We start from the raw sequence: 19,481 nt of genomic DNA on the forward strand, positions 1-19,481 counted from the left end.
CACAATACAGGCAATGAGGCGAGATATTCACATGATGCCTCTGTGGCGTCATACATATTTAGGTGAAATCAAATTGGCTGCACAAGTTCGTTTACATCATGTTCAGCAACAAAGGGGTTTTAAGTCCTAAGAACGGCATGGCTGTGAACTGCGTATGTCATTGGGGCGTTACGATGACCTCAGCTGGTGAGGCTGTGTGGTGTCGCCTGTCTCTCACCCTGGCACGAAAGGCGGGCACCGCGTGAATTGAGTACCGTGCTCCTTGTATCCCAGACGCGCAGTTTAACTGCTACGCTCCCCTGGTACTTCCTGACTCTGAATCGCAGGGAATGATCTTGGAATGGATAACTCAGTTCAAAAACCACATTCAAGTGAGAAGCCGCCACTTCAACGTAATCTTAGCCTTGCGTACTTCCAAGAGGGTGAAGGAAGGGATATCTTTTTGAGCTTCTGTTGTTCGCGTTGTGCAAAGGCCTGTAATCAAACGCGATTAATCGCTCGCCATAATCAAAGGCGTTCGCTTGGAGAGTAGAAAGGTTGACCTCCCTTCCGCAGACGGCACCACGTCCACTCTAGGTGGATCGCTGCACTTACCGTCGTAAGTTTTGAAGCTGTTCAAGTAGTTTTACGATGTTTCAGGTTTGAAGCTTAACGTAGGAAAAGCCCTCCCACGTATGGCTAGGCTGTAAACTGGGTTCTGGGCGACCGCGCCTGGCCTGCAGTGGCCCCGAGCTTGAGCTGATCTGTGAGGGCACTAACCCACTAGTCAATGGCAAGGATGCCTGCAGCAAAGGTAGATCAACCCCACCGTCATGTGTGTCCATGCTGGGCGCGACGCCTTACCTAGTTAGGAAGGGTGCTCCTGGTGATCACATTTGTTGCTGCTTTGTCATTTGTTGTAACTGGTTGTTGGTTACAACTATTGCATTAGTTTGCAATGCTGCCCCGTCACTCGTCCGATGAGCTGAAAAAGTAGAACGGGTAGTTTCCATGTTCGTCTGGAACGGAAACGCCGCTAGATGTGCTGTCTCAAAACAAGAGTTAATGACCGGCGGTATTCGAGTCTCACAGTCATGAATTGACTCAAATTTTAACCCTTGACCTAGCCTCTGCATGTGGGGCATGAAAGTGCAGGTTGACATGCCAATCCCCCCCCCCCCCTCCTCTGGGACTCTCGTCGTGACCCCGTGGGCATTGTCCCATCCCGATTGGTGGCGGCCAATGCGACACAACTCTTCGTCTTTTACCTGCCAGGAAATATCACAGGCCAGACTTGTCGATGTTCAGGTGTGCCGTGCACTTTCTGAGTTTTCCATTAGTTAGTCATATTCAACGTCGTTTTCTATAAACTATTCAGCGTCGTTTTCCTCATTGTTGCAGCCAGCTTAATTCCTCATGTCACATGAGGGGTCTGGTAGGTGCTAATGTGACCTCTATGAAATGCAAAAGACGATATGCGTCATTGCAAGAAGTTCTAGCGAACAGTGTAGATGCAATTTTTGATCTGTTAACGCGGCTTTTTCCTCTGAGCGAATCACGTATGGAATCGGCGGCTGGTCGTTGGCGTTGAAACCACTGACGTGGGCGAAGGTCAAATCCTGACGGACTGACAGGCTGCGTGATTTATCACCAGCTCGCATCCGAATATGTGTGGCATGTTGGTTGGGATATGCTCGCACATCTCTTTCGTCCTCACAAATGCCAAATGAAATTGTAAAGAATACATGACTTCATCTCGTCATTTATGTGTTGCAGGAAATGCGAAGAAGAAGAAATGAGGTAACGGTGGAGCTCAGGAAGCATAAGCGCGAGGAAACCCTGCAGAAGCGCAGAAACGTGCCCGCCCATGCGGATGTATCAGGTGCGATCAGGCAGCGTGCCGTCCGGGAAATGTGTGGTGTTTTTATGCCCTCTGCTGCGTCCGCGTTCGTAAATCTCTGGCAATTTCATCTGACTGCCGACCGCTGAAAATTACGGTGGTAGCAGGTGGCATCGGCTCCGCGTGCTTTGTTATGTTCTGCCGTTGTTTCCGCCAGGTCGTTTGTCTTCCCAAAACCACCATGTGATTGTTTAATTGCTGGCGGTTGTTATTGCGAGCTGTGGCTTCCAGCTTGAACGACAGCTGTTTTTGTGTTATTTAGCCTGATGAATTGTGTGTTCTAAAAGCGTTGGGGCTGTAGACGTTTTAATCACAGCCTGTTGAGTGAACACTACCCCCGCTGCCAAGGTGGTCCAAACTGTGTATGATATGATGTTCCAGCCTGATAGCCAAATGGTCTTGGAAGGCCGTGGTCTTGATCTCTCAGTGGTCGAGTTTTTGTGAGTGGAGTAATAATGGCCGAGTGGTTAGCACCCGAGGCTCCCACACCGGGGACCCGATGTTCGGTTCTCCGTGGAAACATAGTCCTTGAGCGCTAATAGGACCTCTGCAGTCGCTGACCGAGTGGTTAGCACCTTCGGCTCCCGTGTGGGGCCCAGTCTCGGTAGACCCATGACACCTGAATGTCAATATGGCCTCCGCTGTCGGTGTTGTCCCGTAAAAGGACGCCCGAAAACGTGCGTCTCGTTCTTTTTGCATCAAACCCGTCGCGCTGGCAGTCATTAACGCTGCTGCCCGGCCATGACGCATCTTATTGCCATTCAAGCGCCTTCCATCAAGTCTCTGGATAAACCTACCTCGATCTCGGAAAAACAACAACTTAAGCTCTGGTGGTACTCCTCTGATGAAACAACAGCTCTGATGGCACTCCTGGGATGTACCACGTGTTGAAGCTTAAGGCATTGTGAAAGTAAAGAAAGATATATAGTCAAAGGTTACAATAGCGTCGGAAACGAATCTTTGAAAGGTCACTAAATTATTCATTTGAAACATGTTCTCATAGTCTTTGAAGCATGCTAACACACATAACGCTTTTTTGTCTTTATACCCTTGAATTAGCCATTATGTTTGTCAAGTATGTGATTATATCGCACTACAAACTTGTTAAAAGGGGCGAATTTATCCGTGTGTTGTGATTTCAGTGTTAGGATTCAAGCACAAAGGCATTGTACAACACATTTCCCTGTACGTCCAGTTATCTCTAGACACCATGGATGATAACCAAGGGCATATGCATAACTCCGCGACCTGAAGTGTCTGTGCAGATTGTTGCTCGTGTTTGTTCCGTAATTTCTCAGCTACTTCTCCGTTGCGCTCAGGGCGTGGCCTCTTCGTGTTCAGTTACATCCGTTATTGAGTTGCCTTGGTTACACATTTCTATTCGTTTTTACCACAGTACCGCAATCATTGCTGCAACTTTTCATCTGTCGATTTGCTCTGGTGTTCCCTAGCGTGAAAAAAGGTTTTGACGCTATTCAGCCATTTATCAAGGCCTTTGAGAATTGCTGGTGCTGAGATTTCCTTCTGATTTTGTATGCCAACCAACAGTTGCCCCATCGGCGTCGCTGCGGTAGTCATAACCGCTCACCTTCCGCGTTCTCCGATCCGGAGGTAGCGCTCAGATCTGGCTGCAAGAAGCAGGAGACCGTGGTAAACAGCCGCGCATCGTCCCTTTTTAGCCGAGAAATATATACACAGCTCTTCGTGCTGTGTCGGGCCGGCATATCTGTCCAGGTCAGAGTGCGCCAGCGATGAGCGGTCCTGTCTCGCCCCGTGGCCGTATCACCCAGCGTGAGTCACCCCGGCCGCTGGCTGAGCTGCCTCTGCCGCTGGCCGAGCCGCCCCGGCCGCTGGCTGAGCCTCCTCTGCCGCTGACCGAGTCTCCTCTGCCGCTGACCGAGCCGCCCCGGCCGCTTACCGAGCCGCTCCGGCCGCTCACCGAGTCGCCCCGGCCGCTCACCGAGCCGCCGCCCCGGCCGCTCACCGAGCCGCCCCGGCCGCTCACCGAGCCGCCCCGGCCGCTCACCGAGCCACCCCGGCCGCTCACCGAGCCACCCCGGCCGCTCACCGAGCCGCCCCAGCCGCTCACCGAGCCGCCCCAGCCGCTCACCGAGCCGCCCCAGCCGCTCACCGAGCCATCCCGGCCGCTCACCGAGCCACCCCATTCACCATCAGACGGAGAGCTATCCGACCGTCCGCACTCGGCGGCCAGCCTGCAAGCGCTGGTGGCGGCAGCAGCCGGCAGCGAGCCGCAGGCGCGCCTCGCCGCCGTGCAGGCCATCCGCAAACTGCTCAGCTCCGACAAAAACCCTCCGATCGACGCGCTGGTGCAGGGCGGCGTGCTGCCCGTGCTGGTACACTGCCTACAGGCCGAGGATGAGTGAGTCGGGCGGGGTGAGCTGAGGGGAACCACGCCGGGCAGGGCAAGGCGGAGGTCACGGGCGCCGGCACACGTGGGCTGGTGGGTGGAGGGCTGAGGAAGGCGGTGGAGGGTCTGGACTCTGGTCCGGTCCACAAGGAAGGAGACTGCCGCGTGAGCAGGGGGTCGAGCCGTCTGACGGCCTGTTTGCACCGACTGACTTACGGACAGATGAAGGCTTAGTGAGAATGTGGGTACTTGGAGAGGAGGCTTACCAAACTGTTTTCAGTGAGAGCTGAGGCATGTTCACAGAAATAGTAGACCCGCCAGCGTTTCTATAGGGCACCTGTGGCCTTTACTAACGTACCGAGCGTTTTTTTTTACGCTTATCCTTTTCGGACTACTGCCTCGGGCATTTGGACACAATCGTTTCTTTTAAATTAAGCCGATCATGGCTGGACTACTCGAGCATCGGCTGGGGGGTAGGAGCCTTGGCAAGGTCCTGATCGCGTTCATGTTAGAGTTAGGTTGGTGTGTAGAGCATGACCGTGACCGTGCTGGGGTTCTCACACGCCCGCCGTCCCAGCAGCCCGGCGCTGGAGTTCGAGTCGTGCTGGGCGCTCACCAACATCGCGTCGGGCACCAGCCTGCAGACGGAGGCAGTGGTGCAGGCCGGAGCCACGCCCCACTTCCTGCGCCTGCTGCGCTCGCCGCACCCGCAGGTCTGCGAACAGGCCGTCTGGGCGCTGGGTAAGTCGCTGGCCCCGCACCGGCCTCCGACCTCCGCGCACATCGGCGCCAGGCTGACGTCAAGACACATGGGATCATCACCGGCACGGTGACGCGGGGCCGGCCTGGGAACGATTTTCCGTGCTTTGTACTGGATCTGTTGAACAGAGAGAGGGGGAGGAAAGGGAAATGGAGAACGAGGAAGAAGGGAGGGAGAGAGGAGCAGCGTGTAGGCCTTTGGGTTGTCGTGCCGTTGGTCGGAAGAACGGAAGGGTGGACGATGGGGGAGGAAGAGAGCGGACGAATGCGAGAGAAAGAGAGCTGAAGAATGCGAGAGAAAGAGAGCGGACGAATGCGAGAGAAAGAGAGCGGACGAATGCGAGAGAAAGAGAGCGGACGAATGCGAGAGAAAGAGAGCGGACGAATGCGAGAGAAAGAGAGCGGACGAATGCGAGAGAAAGAGAGCGGAAGAATGCGAGAGAAAGAGAGCGGAAGAATGCGAGAGAAAGAGAGCGGAAGAATGCGAGAGAAAGAGAGCGGAAGAATGCGAGAGAAAGAGAGCGGACGAATGCGAGAGAAAGAGAGCGGAGAATCGAGAGATGAGAGAGATGCGAGAGAGAGAGAGATGCGAGAGAGAGAGAGAGAGAGAGCGAGAGCCAGAGAGAGAGAGAGAGATGCGAGAGAGAGGAGAGAGAGAATGCGAGAGGAGAGAGAGAGAGAGAGAGAGAGAGAGAGAGAGAGAGAGAGAGAGAGAGAGAGAGAGAGAGAGAGAGAGAGAGAGAGAGAGAGAGAGAGAGAGAGAATTGTTTCTGGAAACCAGCATACAACCACCGTCCCCCATACTTACTTCAATTTATATCACCATCGGTTACACTACGAATGTCATATGTGTCACCTATCACCGTCATAATAGGAACCCAATGTTCACAATTCATGGCACATGACCTTCGCCAAACCCTCATAATACCTCTCGTTAAAAAGCATGAAAAACGATCGTCATCGTACCCGCTAATGTCATTACGTAATGTCCCCTCAACGCGGCGACGCTGTGTGCCGCACCGCTACCGGCTACTGTTACCTGATGCGTGAGTCCCGTCCATTATGTTGCTCACCGGCGCGGCCGTGCGGCTCGCCGGCCGGAAGCCAGCGGCGCGCGCTCGCGCTGCCAACGCCCGCGGTAGTAAACCCTCGCGCGCGCCGGCACTGTCGCGCGGCGGGTGCCATTGTGACCGGCGACCCGGGCGCGGTGGATCGGTGACACGCGTTCAGGATGGCGATACGGGCGCCGGACCCTGAGCGGCGTGACGTGGATCGTCAAACGATTTAGTAGTGACACGGCCCTTGGGCGCCGACCTGGGACCGCTGCTGAGGACTGATCGGGTGGTGTTATCGCCAGAGATGACAGGATCCGTTCTCATTAAATGAGCGGGCTCACGAAGCTCCGCCGGATTCTGACTGCCGCCTGGCTGAGCGTGGAGAATTGCCGGTGCCGTTCGTGCTCTAACAAGCTTCTAATGAGGCACCTCGGAATCCGCTCACCCCAGAAAGAGTGTTTGTTTCCATTGGGCAACTGCGAAGGTGGTCTGATCCCCGCGCGCGGATTGTCTTTATGGCTGGTGGTTTTTGGTGCCTGCTTGGTCCTCAGTGCTTTTCCGCGGTTTGTTGTCGCCTGCTGAAGCTATCTCACATGGTAACGCCGAACTACATTACTATTGGACAGTGCAGTTATAGAGGGGGAGGAGAAGAGAAGAAGGAAGGAGAAGAGAAAGAAGGGGAGGAGAGGGAAATGGAGAACGAGGGAAAAGGGAGGGAGAGAGGGGCAACATGTAGGCCTGTGGGTTGTCGCGCCGTTGGTCGGAAGAACGGAAGGGTGGATGGTGGGGGAGAAAGAGAGCGGACGAATGCGGGAGAGTGAGAGACAGACAGACAGACAGACAGACAGACAGACAGACAGACAGGTGTGAGAGTGATAGAGATACCAAACTGTTACAAGTTTGCATGTAGTGGGAGCTACATGGTTTAGGGACCAAACCAATATGTTCAAATGCTCGCCTACTATTCACCTCTTGTACAACTACATACGCGTCATGTTTTGTGCGGTGGTCACGTCCGCTATTACGACAGATGCCCACTATATTCGGCTCTCCTGCCTGCCGAACCAGCCGGCGGGGATCGGGTCTGCGCGGCTTCCCGCGCCGACCCTGGACGGCCACTGACGCCTGCCGCCTGCCGCAGGGAACATCATCGGGGACGGGCCGCAGCTGCGTGATTACGTCATTAGCCTGGGCATCGTGCCGCCCCTGATAGCCTTCATCAGCGACGAAATACCGCTCAACTTTCTGAGGAACGTCACCTGGGTACGTGACGACCGGACCGCGCTCTCCGCTGCTCGCTTATGTTTGTTGAAAACGGCGCGGTTCGTACTTCACATTGCAAGTACAGATGGAAGGAGCGGATGATGATGAATAGCTCGGCTTAGAAGACAGACATATTAATTTTGCTAGCTAAGCGGTCAGATGCGCCCAAAAGTGCACCAATGATGGCAATAACAGGTAACCGATATCTGCTTGTGACAAGCGGTAGGTGATGACGGGTGGGCGGTAATATAAGAGACCATGTGCTGGTGCTCCGCTGTCAGCGTATGGGGCCCCGTGAAACCGCTGACCTTATTAGGTGCATGTTTATATACCTGTGTCCTGTTGTCAGGCAGTGATAAACCTCTGTTGTATGGGTTTGTGTTGGTGAAACTCTTTTGTTAGATGCTGTCCCGGCAGTGGTGTAGTGTTGCAAAATCGGTGCTCTGTTGTGGATGAGTGCACTAAGGGTGCCCTAAATGCTATCTCCTGTTGTGGCTTAGATCGCGTCATCGTGCCATTCGAAGGAAAAGGAAAGAGCTTTCCCTGGTTTGTTTATTTGCGCGTGAATTGCTGTGTATTTTATGAAGATGATGTCTGAGGTTAGGACTCTGAAGTCGTGGCGGAGTAGCGAGTTTGGGGGAGGTCGATTCCCCCAACCGCTCACTGCCGCTCACCCGCGGGCGCGGTCGAGCGACCGCCCTGGTGTCAGTTGCTGATTATTGAGGCCCGATCTGATAATCAGGTGCGGGCACCGGTGAGTTCGTGTGCTGTTGTCAGACGCTGGTGTCTTGTGTGCTGTTTAAGGATGATGGCACAACATCATGGTGACGATGTCCCTCATCACATGCCGGCGATCATCTGCCCCTGGCACTGGTGCTGGTGAGCCTGTCCATTGTTACCAGACGCCGGTGAAACTGTCGTCATGTGATAAATGGTGGTCAACATTCGGTCCATTTGGCGGCGCTGGCAGGCGTCCGCCGTGTTGCCGTACGTAAACCCCTGCGCTTCTGTCAGGTGCTGGTGAACCTCTGTCGGAACAACAAGCCGCCGCCGTCGCCGGACACTATTGGCGAGCTGCTGCCCTCTCTGAACGTGCTGATCCAGCACACGGACGCCAACATCCTGGTGGACACAGTCTGGGCCATCAGCTACCTGACGGACGGCGGCAACGATCAGATCCAGATGGTGCTGGACTCGGGCGTGGCGCCGCGCCTGGTGCCCCTCCTCTCGCACCGCGAGACCAAGGTGGGCAGCCCAGAGCCGCGTGTGGCCGGACGGGCGAACATTATCGCCCCGCTCCCCCTCCCGCCCCTGCGTGTTTGGCGTCAGTCGTGATGCCAGGCCCCCTTCCGGCTCCGCGGTGTCGTCCGGCGCGCGCCCTGCTTGGCCCGCTGTCGCGGGCTGCGCCAGGGGCCCGGTCCGGTCGTGGTTCTCCGGCCGCGTCCGCCGGCGCCGGCCGAGCCGTCCGTCAGTGCGAGGCGGCGGGCGGTGCCGAGCGGCGCTCACCGTCGCCTGGCGGCCGGCAGGTTCAGACGGCCGCGCTGCGAGCGGTGGGCAACATCGTGACGGGAACGGACGAGCAGACGCAGCAGGTGCTCAACTGCGGCGCGCTGCAGCACTTCCCCGGCCTGCTGCAGCACCCCCGCGACAAGATTAACAAGGTGAGCACCCGCGGGGACGGCAGTAGGACAGACGCTCTGCGCAGACCAGCAGCCAGCGGCTCGGCCTGGCCAGCGCGCTGGTGAGGGTGAGCACTGGGCACCGCTGGCTGACAGCTGCCGCCGCCGCCTGGCGCGGGGCTGGCGTACCAGATGGCATCCGTTGGCGCCAGTGAAGCGGATGTGTCGGTGACGGCACGTCTCGGGCTCAAGTCTGGGCTGCAGTCTGCTCAGCCTCTCGTCGCTGGCCGTCGCGGGTGGCGCTGGACAGTGTTCAGTGTATGCGTGTGACTTTGGGGCGACCGGCCGCGCTGTGCTTACCCCCGCCCCTCCCCCTGCCGCCAGGAGGCGGCCTGGTTCCTCTCCAACATCACGGCCGGAAACAAGGAGCAGGTGCAGCTGGTGATCGACCACGGCTTGGTGCCGCTGGTGGTACAGCACCTGAGCTGCGGCGAGTTCCAGACGCAGAAGGAGTGCGCCTGGTGCATCAGCAACCTGACCATCAGCGGCTCGCCCGAGCAGATCCAGCACCTGGTGCGCGCCGGCGGCGTGCCGCCCATGTGCCAGCTGCTCGACTGTAAGGACCCGCAGGTGGGTGGCAGGTCAGGTGATGTGCTGTAAGGACCCGCAGGTGGGGACAGGTCAGGTGATGTGCTGCGAAGACCCACAGATGGATGTGGGTCATTGAAGATAGCTTTAAAAGACGAGGGACTTGTGATAGGTGGATCATATTCGTCTGTTCACGTTTCTGCTGGGCCTGTGCCTACAACCTCCCATTTGGCTTCGTGCCACACCTCCCCTGCGTGCTCCCGACGTGTTGTGACGGCGCCAGAGCAGTCGTACGGGTGATCCGGGCATATCTGGGCACCGGCTCGCCAGTGGCCAGACCCGTGCGCTGTGCCGACCAGGTGGTGAACGTGGTGCTGGACGGCCTGAACAACATCCTCAAGTCGAGCGAGGACGTGGAGCCGGTGGCGCAGATCGTGGAGGAATGCGGCGGCCTGGACAAGATCGAGGCGCTCCAGAACCACGAGAACACCGACATCTACCAGCTGGCCTTCGACATCATCGAGCGCTACTTCTCCGACGATCTGGAGGTGAGCGGCGCCGGCCGGCCTCCCGGAAGAGGCAGGCGCACGGTGACGCGGGTTTGTAGCCGGGAGGCCGCGTCGTGTTTGCGCGCCACACCGTAAGTGTGGCGTCTCGGTGCCAGTTTGTGGCGCGTGTGGGTTGGAGATGGAACGCTGACAGCCGGCTCCAGAGGAGGGCAGCGATGCTGGCCGGGCAGGGGGCGTCACCCGTGACTGGTGCGGCGAGGAGAGACGCGGCGCCGCAGCTGACCCGTGCCTCGCTCGCAGGCGGCGGTGGACCCGATCGTGGCAGCCGCGCCGCTGGACTCGGGACAGCAGCCCGACTTCGAGTTCTAGTGCGTCCCAGCCGAACGGCCAGCGCCGCCCAGCCTGCCGCCGGGCACGCGCCCGAGGACAGAGGCAGTGCCGCCGAGCGCGCCGCCGTGACGACCGGTCGTGACGGGCCGCGTGACGATCGGGCCACGCAGCGTGCGGCGGCCGGCGCGCCACGAGGAGACGGCTCTGGACGCGGTCGCGTCCAGCTCCCGGGGTCTTTCACGAGCCGAGCAGACCCGAAACCGGTCGGCGTGTCGCCACGCCGAACTGGCCGTGTTTTAGAATCGCGGCGTCAACATTATGCATATTCAGCAACGCACGGGAAACGCGCCCGTTTCCGAGGGCGGATGAGTTTTATAGTTGATATATGTTCCTGGCCAATGTCAACGTCGTGAAGGGCCCCGAAGGCGCCGCCTTGTTATGAGAGCAGGATATCTATGTGTGCGTGTGCGTGCGCGCGTCTGCGGAGCTTGTGCGTTGTTGGGTTTTCGGCCGGCGCTTCTGCCCCACTGTGATGAAGGCAGGCGCCGGCGCCCGGCCCGGCGCCGCGGTCTCGCTCCGTCGGGAGGGCGGTCGGCACTTGCACGATATGGTGGGCTCTCGGTGTCCCTGCGAGGTGGTGTCGCCACCGCTGACGTCTGGAGATCCTGTACACATGTGGAGCGTGGGCCGGCCGCGGTCGGAGGCGACTTCCGCCGCCGGTAGATGGCCGTATCGCCGGCTGCCACTCGGCGAGCCTTGTTTTTCCTTTCTTTTGCGCCGGGCATTCAGTTCACTGACTCCGCTATATTGCTTACCGGATTATCCGACGGCCGCGTTGGTCATTCTGCTCTGGGTTGGTGGCATCGCAGGTACCGATGCCCTTATTCTTGTGTTTGATTTATCTCTGGAGTAAATCGCCGCTACGTTCGGAGCCGCGCGTCGGGATCGCTCGTGTCTGCGTTTGGTCACTGCTGCATATATTTTATCCGAATTGAGGTCGGCGTTTGGTTGGTATGGCGGCGGAGGCTCCGGGGCGGCTCCAGCCCCTCTGCATTCTCGGGCGGAGGCCGACTGAAGCCGGTTGGGGTGCGGCAGATGCGGCCGGTTCGGCAGGTGGCGCGCCGCTTGGCGTTACTGCCCATGACTCGCCATGTGCTGGCGGGGCGGGTGACGCCGGGGTGGCGCGCGTTCTGGGAGACCTCGTCCCCGCGGGAGATGGGGACTCCGGCGGACGCCGGTGGAGATGGGAGATACGTGCATGGTCGAGCGTTGGTCAGAAGGATGCTGCTCGGGGGAATCCAAGGGCCATGCAGAGAAGTAAACCAGCTGGCGACTTTACTGCGATGTCAATCGGCTGAAGAGCTTCGTGCGTACCCGTTCGGCGCCACTGTGAGGTGCAATGCTAAGTGCCAGTTTTCTGTACGGTTCGTGGGTTCCATAACGGTGCACCTCAATATCCGGTCTCGAAATCGAATCAAGAACACGTTTTAAGGTCATTAATATTGTCCGACAACAACGAAATACCCAAGAACCCCACAAATAAATCGCATCGCCGTTCCCAAATGTAGGCGCAGCGCTCGGTGTTCTGCCACAGCTGCGCCAGACGGAGGGGTCCCGCTAGGGTCATCATCCCGCTAGAGTGCAGTGTCCATCGACCGATGACCGTTAAAAGCGTGACTGCTCGTGCATAATACCTTTAATTCTACTCACGGATAAGTTTGTTCTACAAACCCATTTTGGTTCCAGAAGCAGAAGGCTAGCCGGTTCCCTCCGTAAAATCCTGGTGACGAATGCGGAGAATAGATTGAGAAGATATTCACCACTGCAACACGGAGCAGGCGGTGAAGTGAAACATGCTGGGGCAAGAACGCCTCGATTCTCATGTCCAGCGTGCGCGGCGAACAGCGATGTATGGGCGTAGGTGAGCAGCGTGGGTGGACACTGTACCGGGAGACAGTGGTGCTGCATTTCGCAGGGTGATCCCTTTACGTCAGTGCAAAACTCGCTGACCGTTATGTCTATCGCTGGCGCCGGCAAGGCAACTTATTTCCAGTATTCGCAATTGTAAAAGCTAATCATGAACAGCCTTATCTTAGCCTCACCACGATGGTTTATAAGAAACGAGTTCGGTGAACCAACTGAAGTCAACCAGCCATGCTCTATGGCCATGCATTATGCCTGACGCGAACACATTAGCCCCAAAGTGTCGCGCAGCCGGACCTGCAAGCCGCGTTTAACAACACAAAACAGCAACAAAACCAAGCCCACCACTCTGCATGAAGCACATGCAGTTGGCACCACGTGACCGTCTTCGCCGTCTGGGACACGGGCTGGCCGGGCCCAGGCCGGTCCGGGAGAGGGCAGACCGCCGCCTGCCGGGCAGCTCAGGCCGCCAGCCGGTGCAGGTGACGCCGGATGAAGAGAGTCTGCGCCTGCGTCTCCAACGAGGCCAGCTCGCGCACCGACGACGCCATCTGCTGCACGTGGTCCTGGTAGCCGGAGCCGGCCGCCTGGCGCCGCTCGCCGTACACCACGCGGCCGTCGAACTCGTTGACGGGCACGCGCAGGTCCGTGCCGATCTGCGGGATGGTGACGCCCAGGTGGTCCTCGATGTCGGCCAGCAGGCGCGGCTCGTCGTACCAAATGCAGCAGCCGCCGCGCTCCGTCAGTCGCGTGTCCATGCAGCTCTTGCCGCGCGACGGGCAGCCGTGGTACCACACCTTCTCCGGCACGGCCGACACCAGGCTCACCGCCAGGCCCATGCGGTCGGCGCGGCCCACGCGGCCGATCCGGTGCACGTAGTTGGTCTTCTCGTCGGGCAGCGTGACGTTGATCATGAACGGCAGGCCGGTGATGTCGAGGCCGCGCGCCGCCACGTCCGTGCAGATCAGGAAGCGCACCTGCTGCCGCTTGAACCGCTCCAGGTTGTCCTTACGCTCGGCCACGCTGCGGTCGCTGTGCAGGCAGACGCACGAGTAGGGGTTGTCGGCGCGCCGCGGGCCGCCGCCGCGCTGCATCAGGTAGCGCTCCAGATTATCGCAGTCGAGCTTGGTGCGACAGAAGATGAGCGCCCGGTCCATCTTGTGCACGTCTATGGCGCGCAGGCAGTACTCGGCCTTGAGCAGCTTCACCGCCTCGGAGAGCGTCTCCGCCGAACCGGAGCCGGCGCGCACGGCGTCCTGCGCGTGCACCATGTCGGTCTGCACGCGCCGCTCCAGCGCCGCCCAGGAGGCGTCCGTGCGCGAGTCGACCATGCACAGCACGTGGTGCACCGTCTCCGGCACGGCGTCCTCGCCCTTGAGGTCGACCCACGTGGGGAAGTGCATCAGCTTGTCAGCCATGCGCTTTACCTCGAACGAGTGCAGCGTGGCGGAGCAGACGACCATCTGCAGCCGGTGGCCGTCGGGCGTCACCTGCGGGATGGCCGCGTGCAGCCGGCCGATCATCTTCTCGTGGCCCTGCGTCAGCAGGCCGTCCGCCTCGTCCAGCACCAGGAAGCGGCACGCGTCCACGCGCACGTCGCCGTTGTTGATGAAGTCCTCCAGCCGGCCGGGCGTGGCCACCACGATGTCCACGCCGCCCTGCACCTGCTCGCGTTGCTCGCGCGCCGGCACGCCGCCGATCAGCAGCGCCTCGCGCACGGCCGGCGGCTTCAGGTGCTTCTTGAACAGCTGGATCTGGCGCAGCGTCTGCTCAGCCAGCTCCCGTGACGGCTCCAGCACGATCGCCTGCGGCGCGTTCTTGGCGTACACGCGCTTGGAGGCGGGCGCGGCCGACGCGGCGTTGGCGACGGTGTCCTGCTCCGGGACAGCGCTCACCGCCTGGTACCCGTCACCCGGCGGGTGCTTGAACGGCGCGTCGCCGAAGTTGAACGCCATCTCGGCGTTCTTGAGCACGACGGCGGGGAAGAGACCCTCGCTGGCCGCCTGCTTCGTCACATCGAACGCCGGCCCCAGGTCCTTGCCGTTCTTGGAGAAGCGGATCTGCAGGCCGTCCAGGTCCAAAAAGCAGCCAATGACGTCATCCTTGCCGAAAGGCTCGCCGTAGTCGTCGAACTGGCGGTTGTTGGACTTCTTGCCGGTGCCGCCGAAGCCGTAGCCGCCGCGGTCGGTGCCCAGTTCGAGCGATGCCTGGCGCGTGGACCAGCCGACGCGACAGAGGCCCTCGTCCGTCACCGTGGCCTCGTAGTACCAGCGTCCGGCGCGGCAGGGGGCGCGCGTGGCGCGGCCGCCATGCCAGGCGCGCTGCTCGCGGCACTGGCAGCGCAGGCCGTCGGGCGTGACGGCCAGCAGGTCTCCGCGGTCCCGCAGCGACATGCGCCAACCCGGGTCGGCGGCCGGGGCCGGCGCCGCCGCGCCGCTGCTGCCGCCCTCCTGCAGTCGCTTCAGCGTCTCCCAGACGATCTGCAGGATGGGCATGCAGAAGGCGCCCGTCTTGCCGGAGCCGGTCTCGGCGGCCATGAGCACGTCGCCGCCGCCGAGGATGAGCGGCACGGCCTCGGCCTGCACGTCCGTCGGGAGCAGCCACTCCAGCTCGCTGACGGCCTCGCCGATCTCCGGCATGATGCCCAGCTCCTCGAAGGCGGCCATCTTGCCCCGCGGCTCTCCGGCCGGCTGACTGTTGTGAAAGCTGGCCCGGTCTGCACGGTCAGGTGCTGCAGCTGCACCTGCAATACGCAAGAAGCAGATGTGTAACATGGCTATCATCGTCTGCAGTTTTTATTTCTTGTCATGTGTGATACATGACAACAAACACTATTTTCAAGTCATCTTCATGTTTAGTCATGTGTTACCATATTCCAAGTCAGACAAATGGGTGGAAACAGACCAAACAGACTGGCCAGGTGAGCACACTGGGAGCTGGCGTGCCTTACAACTGCTCAGCTTGTAATCATAAAAGACAGCCTGCACCAATCCATTTCCAAAGCTCATGACAAGAGATTTTGGTGGGGAAGTGAATGTCATAGTCATGTTCAGCAAGAGATGTAGCCTGTTTTGCATTACATGTCACTAAGTCAGTTTGCTCAAGGTTGTAAGAGATGTAAGTGCTGGCCAAACATAGAGGGAGAGAAACATCATGGTCCATAAAGATGAACATGTAAAACACTTCCCAAATCATTTACAGCATAACCATCTGTCAGACCCACAGGATTAGCTAATGATGACACCTGATCAGGCTACCTGTGCTGGACATAACAGCTTTATTTGGTCATTAACAACTTTATCAGTGTTAAGTTTGGCCATGATGTTTGTAATAAGCCCTCAACCTGGGAAAAACAGCATGAATTAGCATGCCTAAATCCCATTTATTTCACTTCCAGATAAATTCAAAAGCATGTAAAATTTGATGTCCATATGCTTACCTGGTGATGGTACACCATGTTGAATTTCATGAAATGGAGAATCATGCAGCTCTTTCCATAGATAAAGATGAAGTAAAACAATCCTAGTTAAGTCCAGAAAGCTAGTTTAGGATGGCAAAATGAGTCTGAACAAGTTTAAGGGACAGGGTAAGAGATTATGGCCAGCTATTCTAAGTCAGCTAGCCTAAGCTATGCTAGACTAGCTTGTCTTAGATAATTATCAGCTTACCTTATCCTAGCATAGCTGGATTATATAATGTTAAGGTAAGTTAGCTTATAAATAGTTATGTATGGGATAGTCATCATCCAGAGCCTGCTCAGGTAGGATAACCCCAACCTCTATAATTCTCAGGTCTTCGCAGATGTAAGCAATCACCTCTACCCTACCTGCCTGCTGGGGCTTCAATATTTCAGAACAATAATACACAGCATTACCGCTCATCGGTGCCAACAGTTTTGGGGCTATGGCAGTAGATAATCCTACAATTCATCCTATAGATACTATTGCCATAGCAATGTCTGTATAAATCTCCAAAACACTTTTCCCTAGGTTAATTATCCATCAAAGAATGCAACAACATATATTTTCTGGTTAAATAATATCATTGCAATGATGTGTATTGGTATTACAGTCTGGCATTGTGTGCAATGGCATAGCAATTTGGCATTGCATGCTTCAGCATTGGCATTTCAACCACAGCAACGCACAGCCACAATCAACATATTATCTACACATTGAAGCCACTAAACTAGATTATATGTGTATGTTTAGAAATGCACTAATGTTCTCAATATGACACACGGAACAGGTTAATGTTGGTTTGTTTTGTCAGAATCCTGGGATGTGCTCCACACCACAAACGCATATCCTTGTTTCCGCAGTGTGAATTCTCGCCTCTTAGGTTTCGTATTAGGTCACCTTTCTTGCCTTCAAAATGTGGACCGCTGGCCCAGATCTGTAAATACCCTCAATGACCACACAGCCCACTCCTTCACACCCCAAATGGTCAAACAGCCGGCTCCGCACCCCGGCTTCGTTTACGAGTTTGACAACATCGAGAAATTTCACACAGCATCGCAATGTCGCGGTCGCGCAGGAATTGAACCACCATTCCACTGGTTATCAAATTGAGGCTACAAAATGCGTGTCGTGCCAAAGTGGAAGCTTTCGCCAGAAAGCAAACGATGAAAGCGGAAGCGGGGGTGGGGTAGGGTGGAGGAGCTCGGATACATCTACCCGCAATGTACCGACTATTCCTCTAATAGAAATACCGCCAAAAGCAGAACTTCTGCGATATGATATATACCCAACGGAACTTTTATAACAAAGGGTGCTCAAAAGTCTACGCGACAACAATCGTAACGCCAAATCTTCTATGCGATAGCACTTCTACGCGGACCAGCCTCCTACACGAAAATTTATCTGCGACATTTCTTGCTATAATACAACTTCTTATTCAAAAACTTCACCGCAACGAACTTCTAACGGAAGAACGTCTGCGCGACATCACCATTCGTGCAAAAACGTCTGGCGGGCAATTAAGCGCCTTGGATCGAATACTGTACATATCGAATTCAAACTGACCATGATTCGTCCCTAGCCAGCATTCCGCTGCAGCCTCAATGTAGGTCATCGGTTAGGCCGGGCAGTCTCTTCCGAGCTACGCGCGTAACGCTGTACTAATTGGTTCTGGCCAGACAGCTTAGGCAGCCATGCGAGAGGCACGCGTGTGCCGGGCGTGGACCTGACGAAAATAATAGTCATCCAGTTGGAAATACTTTTCCTCGTGTGGGAAGGTGAACCCTGTCATGGCGATGCTATTATGGGGGCATCATCGACCGATAATGGCCGTACATCATAAGCACTGTCTAAGGGCTGTCAACCTCCATTACAACAGATTCGTCGCGTTCTTGTTTCGACTTCGTTATATCGACCTCCGGCAGCGTATTATTCAACGCATGCGGTCATACCGGAGCGGTGATTTGCACACAGACTGCGTCGAATTTCAAAAAGTTGTATTAACACGCGGAAGGTGGCACACATATGCACACAATTGTATTGTGTGAGCACATTCGATCTGCAAAGTAAATTCTATCGGCCTGCATGACCTTTTTGTTCAAATCACACCTTAAAGGCCCATAGAAAACCGCGGCCGGTGCGCCCCTGGAGTGATGGCCATTATATACTGACCCGGGAAAAATGCTAATAATTAAATGCGATAATCATCCCGGCCCCTTTTGTGCCGGACTGAAGCTTAAAGATGCTAATATATAATAATAATAAATAATAAACCAATGCTACTTGTACAAAAGTTCGTCTTTTCGTCGTATGTACATTAAAACGTTGCGTTTTTGTTTGTTCCTTGAACCATTATCAAATAGAGCTGATGGGTCGCACGCGACCAAAAACACACTGCATTACTTAATCGAAGATACGACTGGAAAACAAGCAACGCTAGTGCGCTTCCACGCACATCACATATATCTAACGTGCCCCACAAATCAGGGACTCCGATATATCACCAAAGACCCTGTGTAACACAAGAATTAAGTTGTTTGTTGAGTGCTGGGGCATGTTTGTGAGTGAGTTCGGCTTCCGATGTCATCACTCGTGCCTTGTTGTCTTGTGTCTTGATGGTTGTCGTGTTTTCAATGAATTGCTTGCGTGTTAATGCTGTTTGGTGGCACTGGGTCATGGCTTGGTTTCCAGCCCCGCCTCACAGTAAGTCGCCTGGAAAGGGAAGTAACTCCATGTAAAGTAACTCCATGCTGGTGGGATGTCTGCGCCAGCGTTTCGCAAGGTCGCGGCGTACAATTTAAAATACTTACATGCGAGTGCGGTCAGTGCAATCACATGCACATCGTGTCATTTAGGAAGCATTGTTGGTCGGGAATGTAAATCACGTATAGCATGGCAAGATCTCTTTTTGTTCAAGTCGCCCTTTTCAAGCACATTGCTTACTGGGCCTGGTCTGCCCGTGGAGTGATGCCAAGACTTCGGCGGTCATGAAAAAGCACATATAATCACTCGCAAAGAGTGCAACGGTGTCCGTTCGCTATGGGTGGTAGAGTGCAAACAGATAGCATTACATCACTTACACGATTACGGATTCCAGTGATTTCGGTCGACCCCGACAGTGCGTAACTTGATGCTGGCGAAACGTCCACATCGGCGATTTGCGAGGTTGCGGGTCTAATTTCAAATACCTGGATGCGTTTGCGGTGAATACAACACCGACCTCACGATGACACTACTGGCCAGCAACGTAAGTCGCTTATCGCCCGGCATCAACTTATTTGTTCTTATCATCCTTTTACAGGGAGTTTTCCGCATTTGGAGATATTAAATCAAACATGAGATATTATGAAATAAGATCACTTATAACTGTTGGTACACTTTTAAATTTAAAACTCTGCTACGAATATTACAATTTTTGTTCAGTAAATATGTTCTTAGCACGGCATTGTTTTATGACCGCATCGTACCTTGCGTAACATTTATCAGGAGCCAATCGACCGTCATTATATCTGGAAATCGTTCTCACGGATGGCAGTCATGAATAAGTCAACAATTATATTTTTGGCCTTGATCACCGACTGGCTAATGGAAAATCAGACTTTGAATGACGTTATTATGGCGTCATAAGTGACTGGGTGGCCGTGAAATAACCTCCCGAAATAGTCTGTACGTCTTCGTGGCCGTGTAGCTCATAAGCACGATAAGCTTAGGTCTTAATATGGACAGGGCT

The 19,481-nt window shown here is 55.9% G+C and overlaps 2 protein-coding genes across 3 annotated transcripts; one reads left to right on the top strand and one right to left on the bottom strand.

Moving 5' to 3' along the window:
- The first annotated feature begins 1,755 nt into the window (after positions 1-1,755).
- Positions 1,756-11,365, top strand: LOC119096416 (importin subunit alpha-4). Its single transcript, XM_037219309.1, has 9 exons — positions 1,756-1,861; positions 4,055-4,259; positions 4,828-4,988; positions 7,203-7,324; positions 8,339-8,569; positions 8,851-8,985; positions 9,328-9,573; positions 9,891-10,079; positions 10,341-11,365. The coding sequence occupies exons 1-9, from the start codon at positions 1,759-1,761 to the stop codon at positions 10,407-10,409; spliced, it is 1,461 nt and encodes a 486-aa protein (XP_037075204.1). The 5' UTR covers positions 1,756-1,758; the 3' UTR covers positions 10,410-11,365.
- Positions 11,366-12,509: 1,144 nt separating this feature from the next.
- On the bottom strand, positions 12,510-16,749 carry LOC119096415 (ATP-dependent RNA helicase Ddx1). 2 transcript variants are annotated; one of them, XM_037219307.1, is made up of 2 exons: positions 16,652-16,749; positions 12,510-15,036 (listed from the first exon to the last, which is right to left on the bottom strand). In XM_037219307.1, the coding sequence occupies exon 2, from the start codon at positions 14,957-14,959 to the stop codon at positions 12,755-12,757; it is 2,205 nt and encodes a 734-aa protein (XP_037075202.1). In that variant the 5' UTR covers positions 14,960-15,036; positions 16,652-16,749; the 3' UTR covers positions 12,510-12,754. The 2 variants fall into 2 exon arrangements, with proteins under 2 accessions (XP_037075202.1, XP_037075203.1); XM_037219308.1 differs by having other exon boundaries at positions 16,661-16,735.
- Between the last annotated feature and the right edge of the window lie 2,732 nt (positions 16,750-19,481).

This window comes from Pollicipes pollicipes, unplaced genomic scaffold (assembly GCF_011947565.3).
Source record: "Pollicipes pollicipes isolate AB1234 unplaced genomic scaffold, Ppol_2.1 Scaffold_4295;HRSCAF=5057_pilon_pilon_pilon, whole genome shotgun sequence".
Lineage (NCBI taxonomy): Eukaryota > Metazoa > Arthropoda > Thecostraca > Pollicipedomorpha > Pollicipedidae > Pollicipes > Pollicipes pollicipes.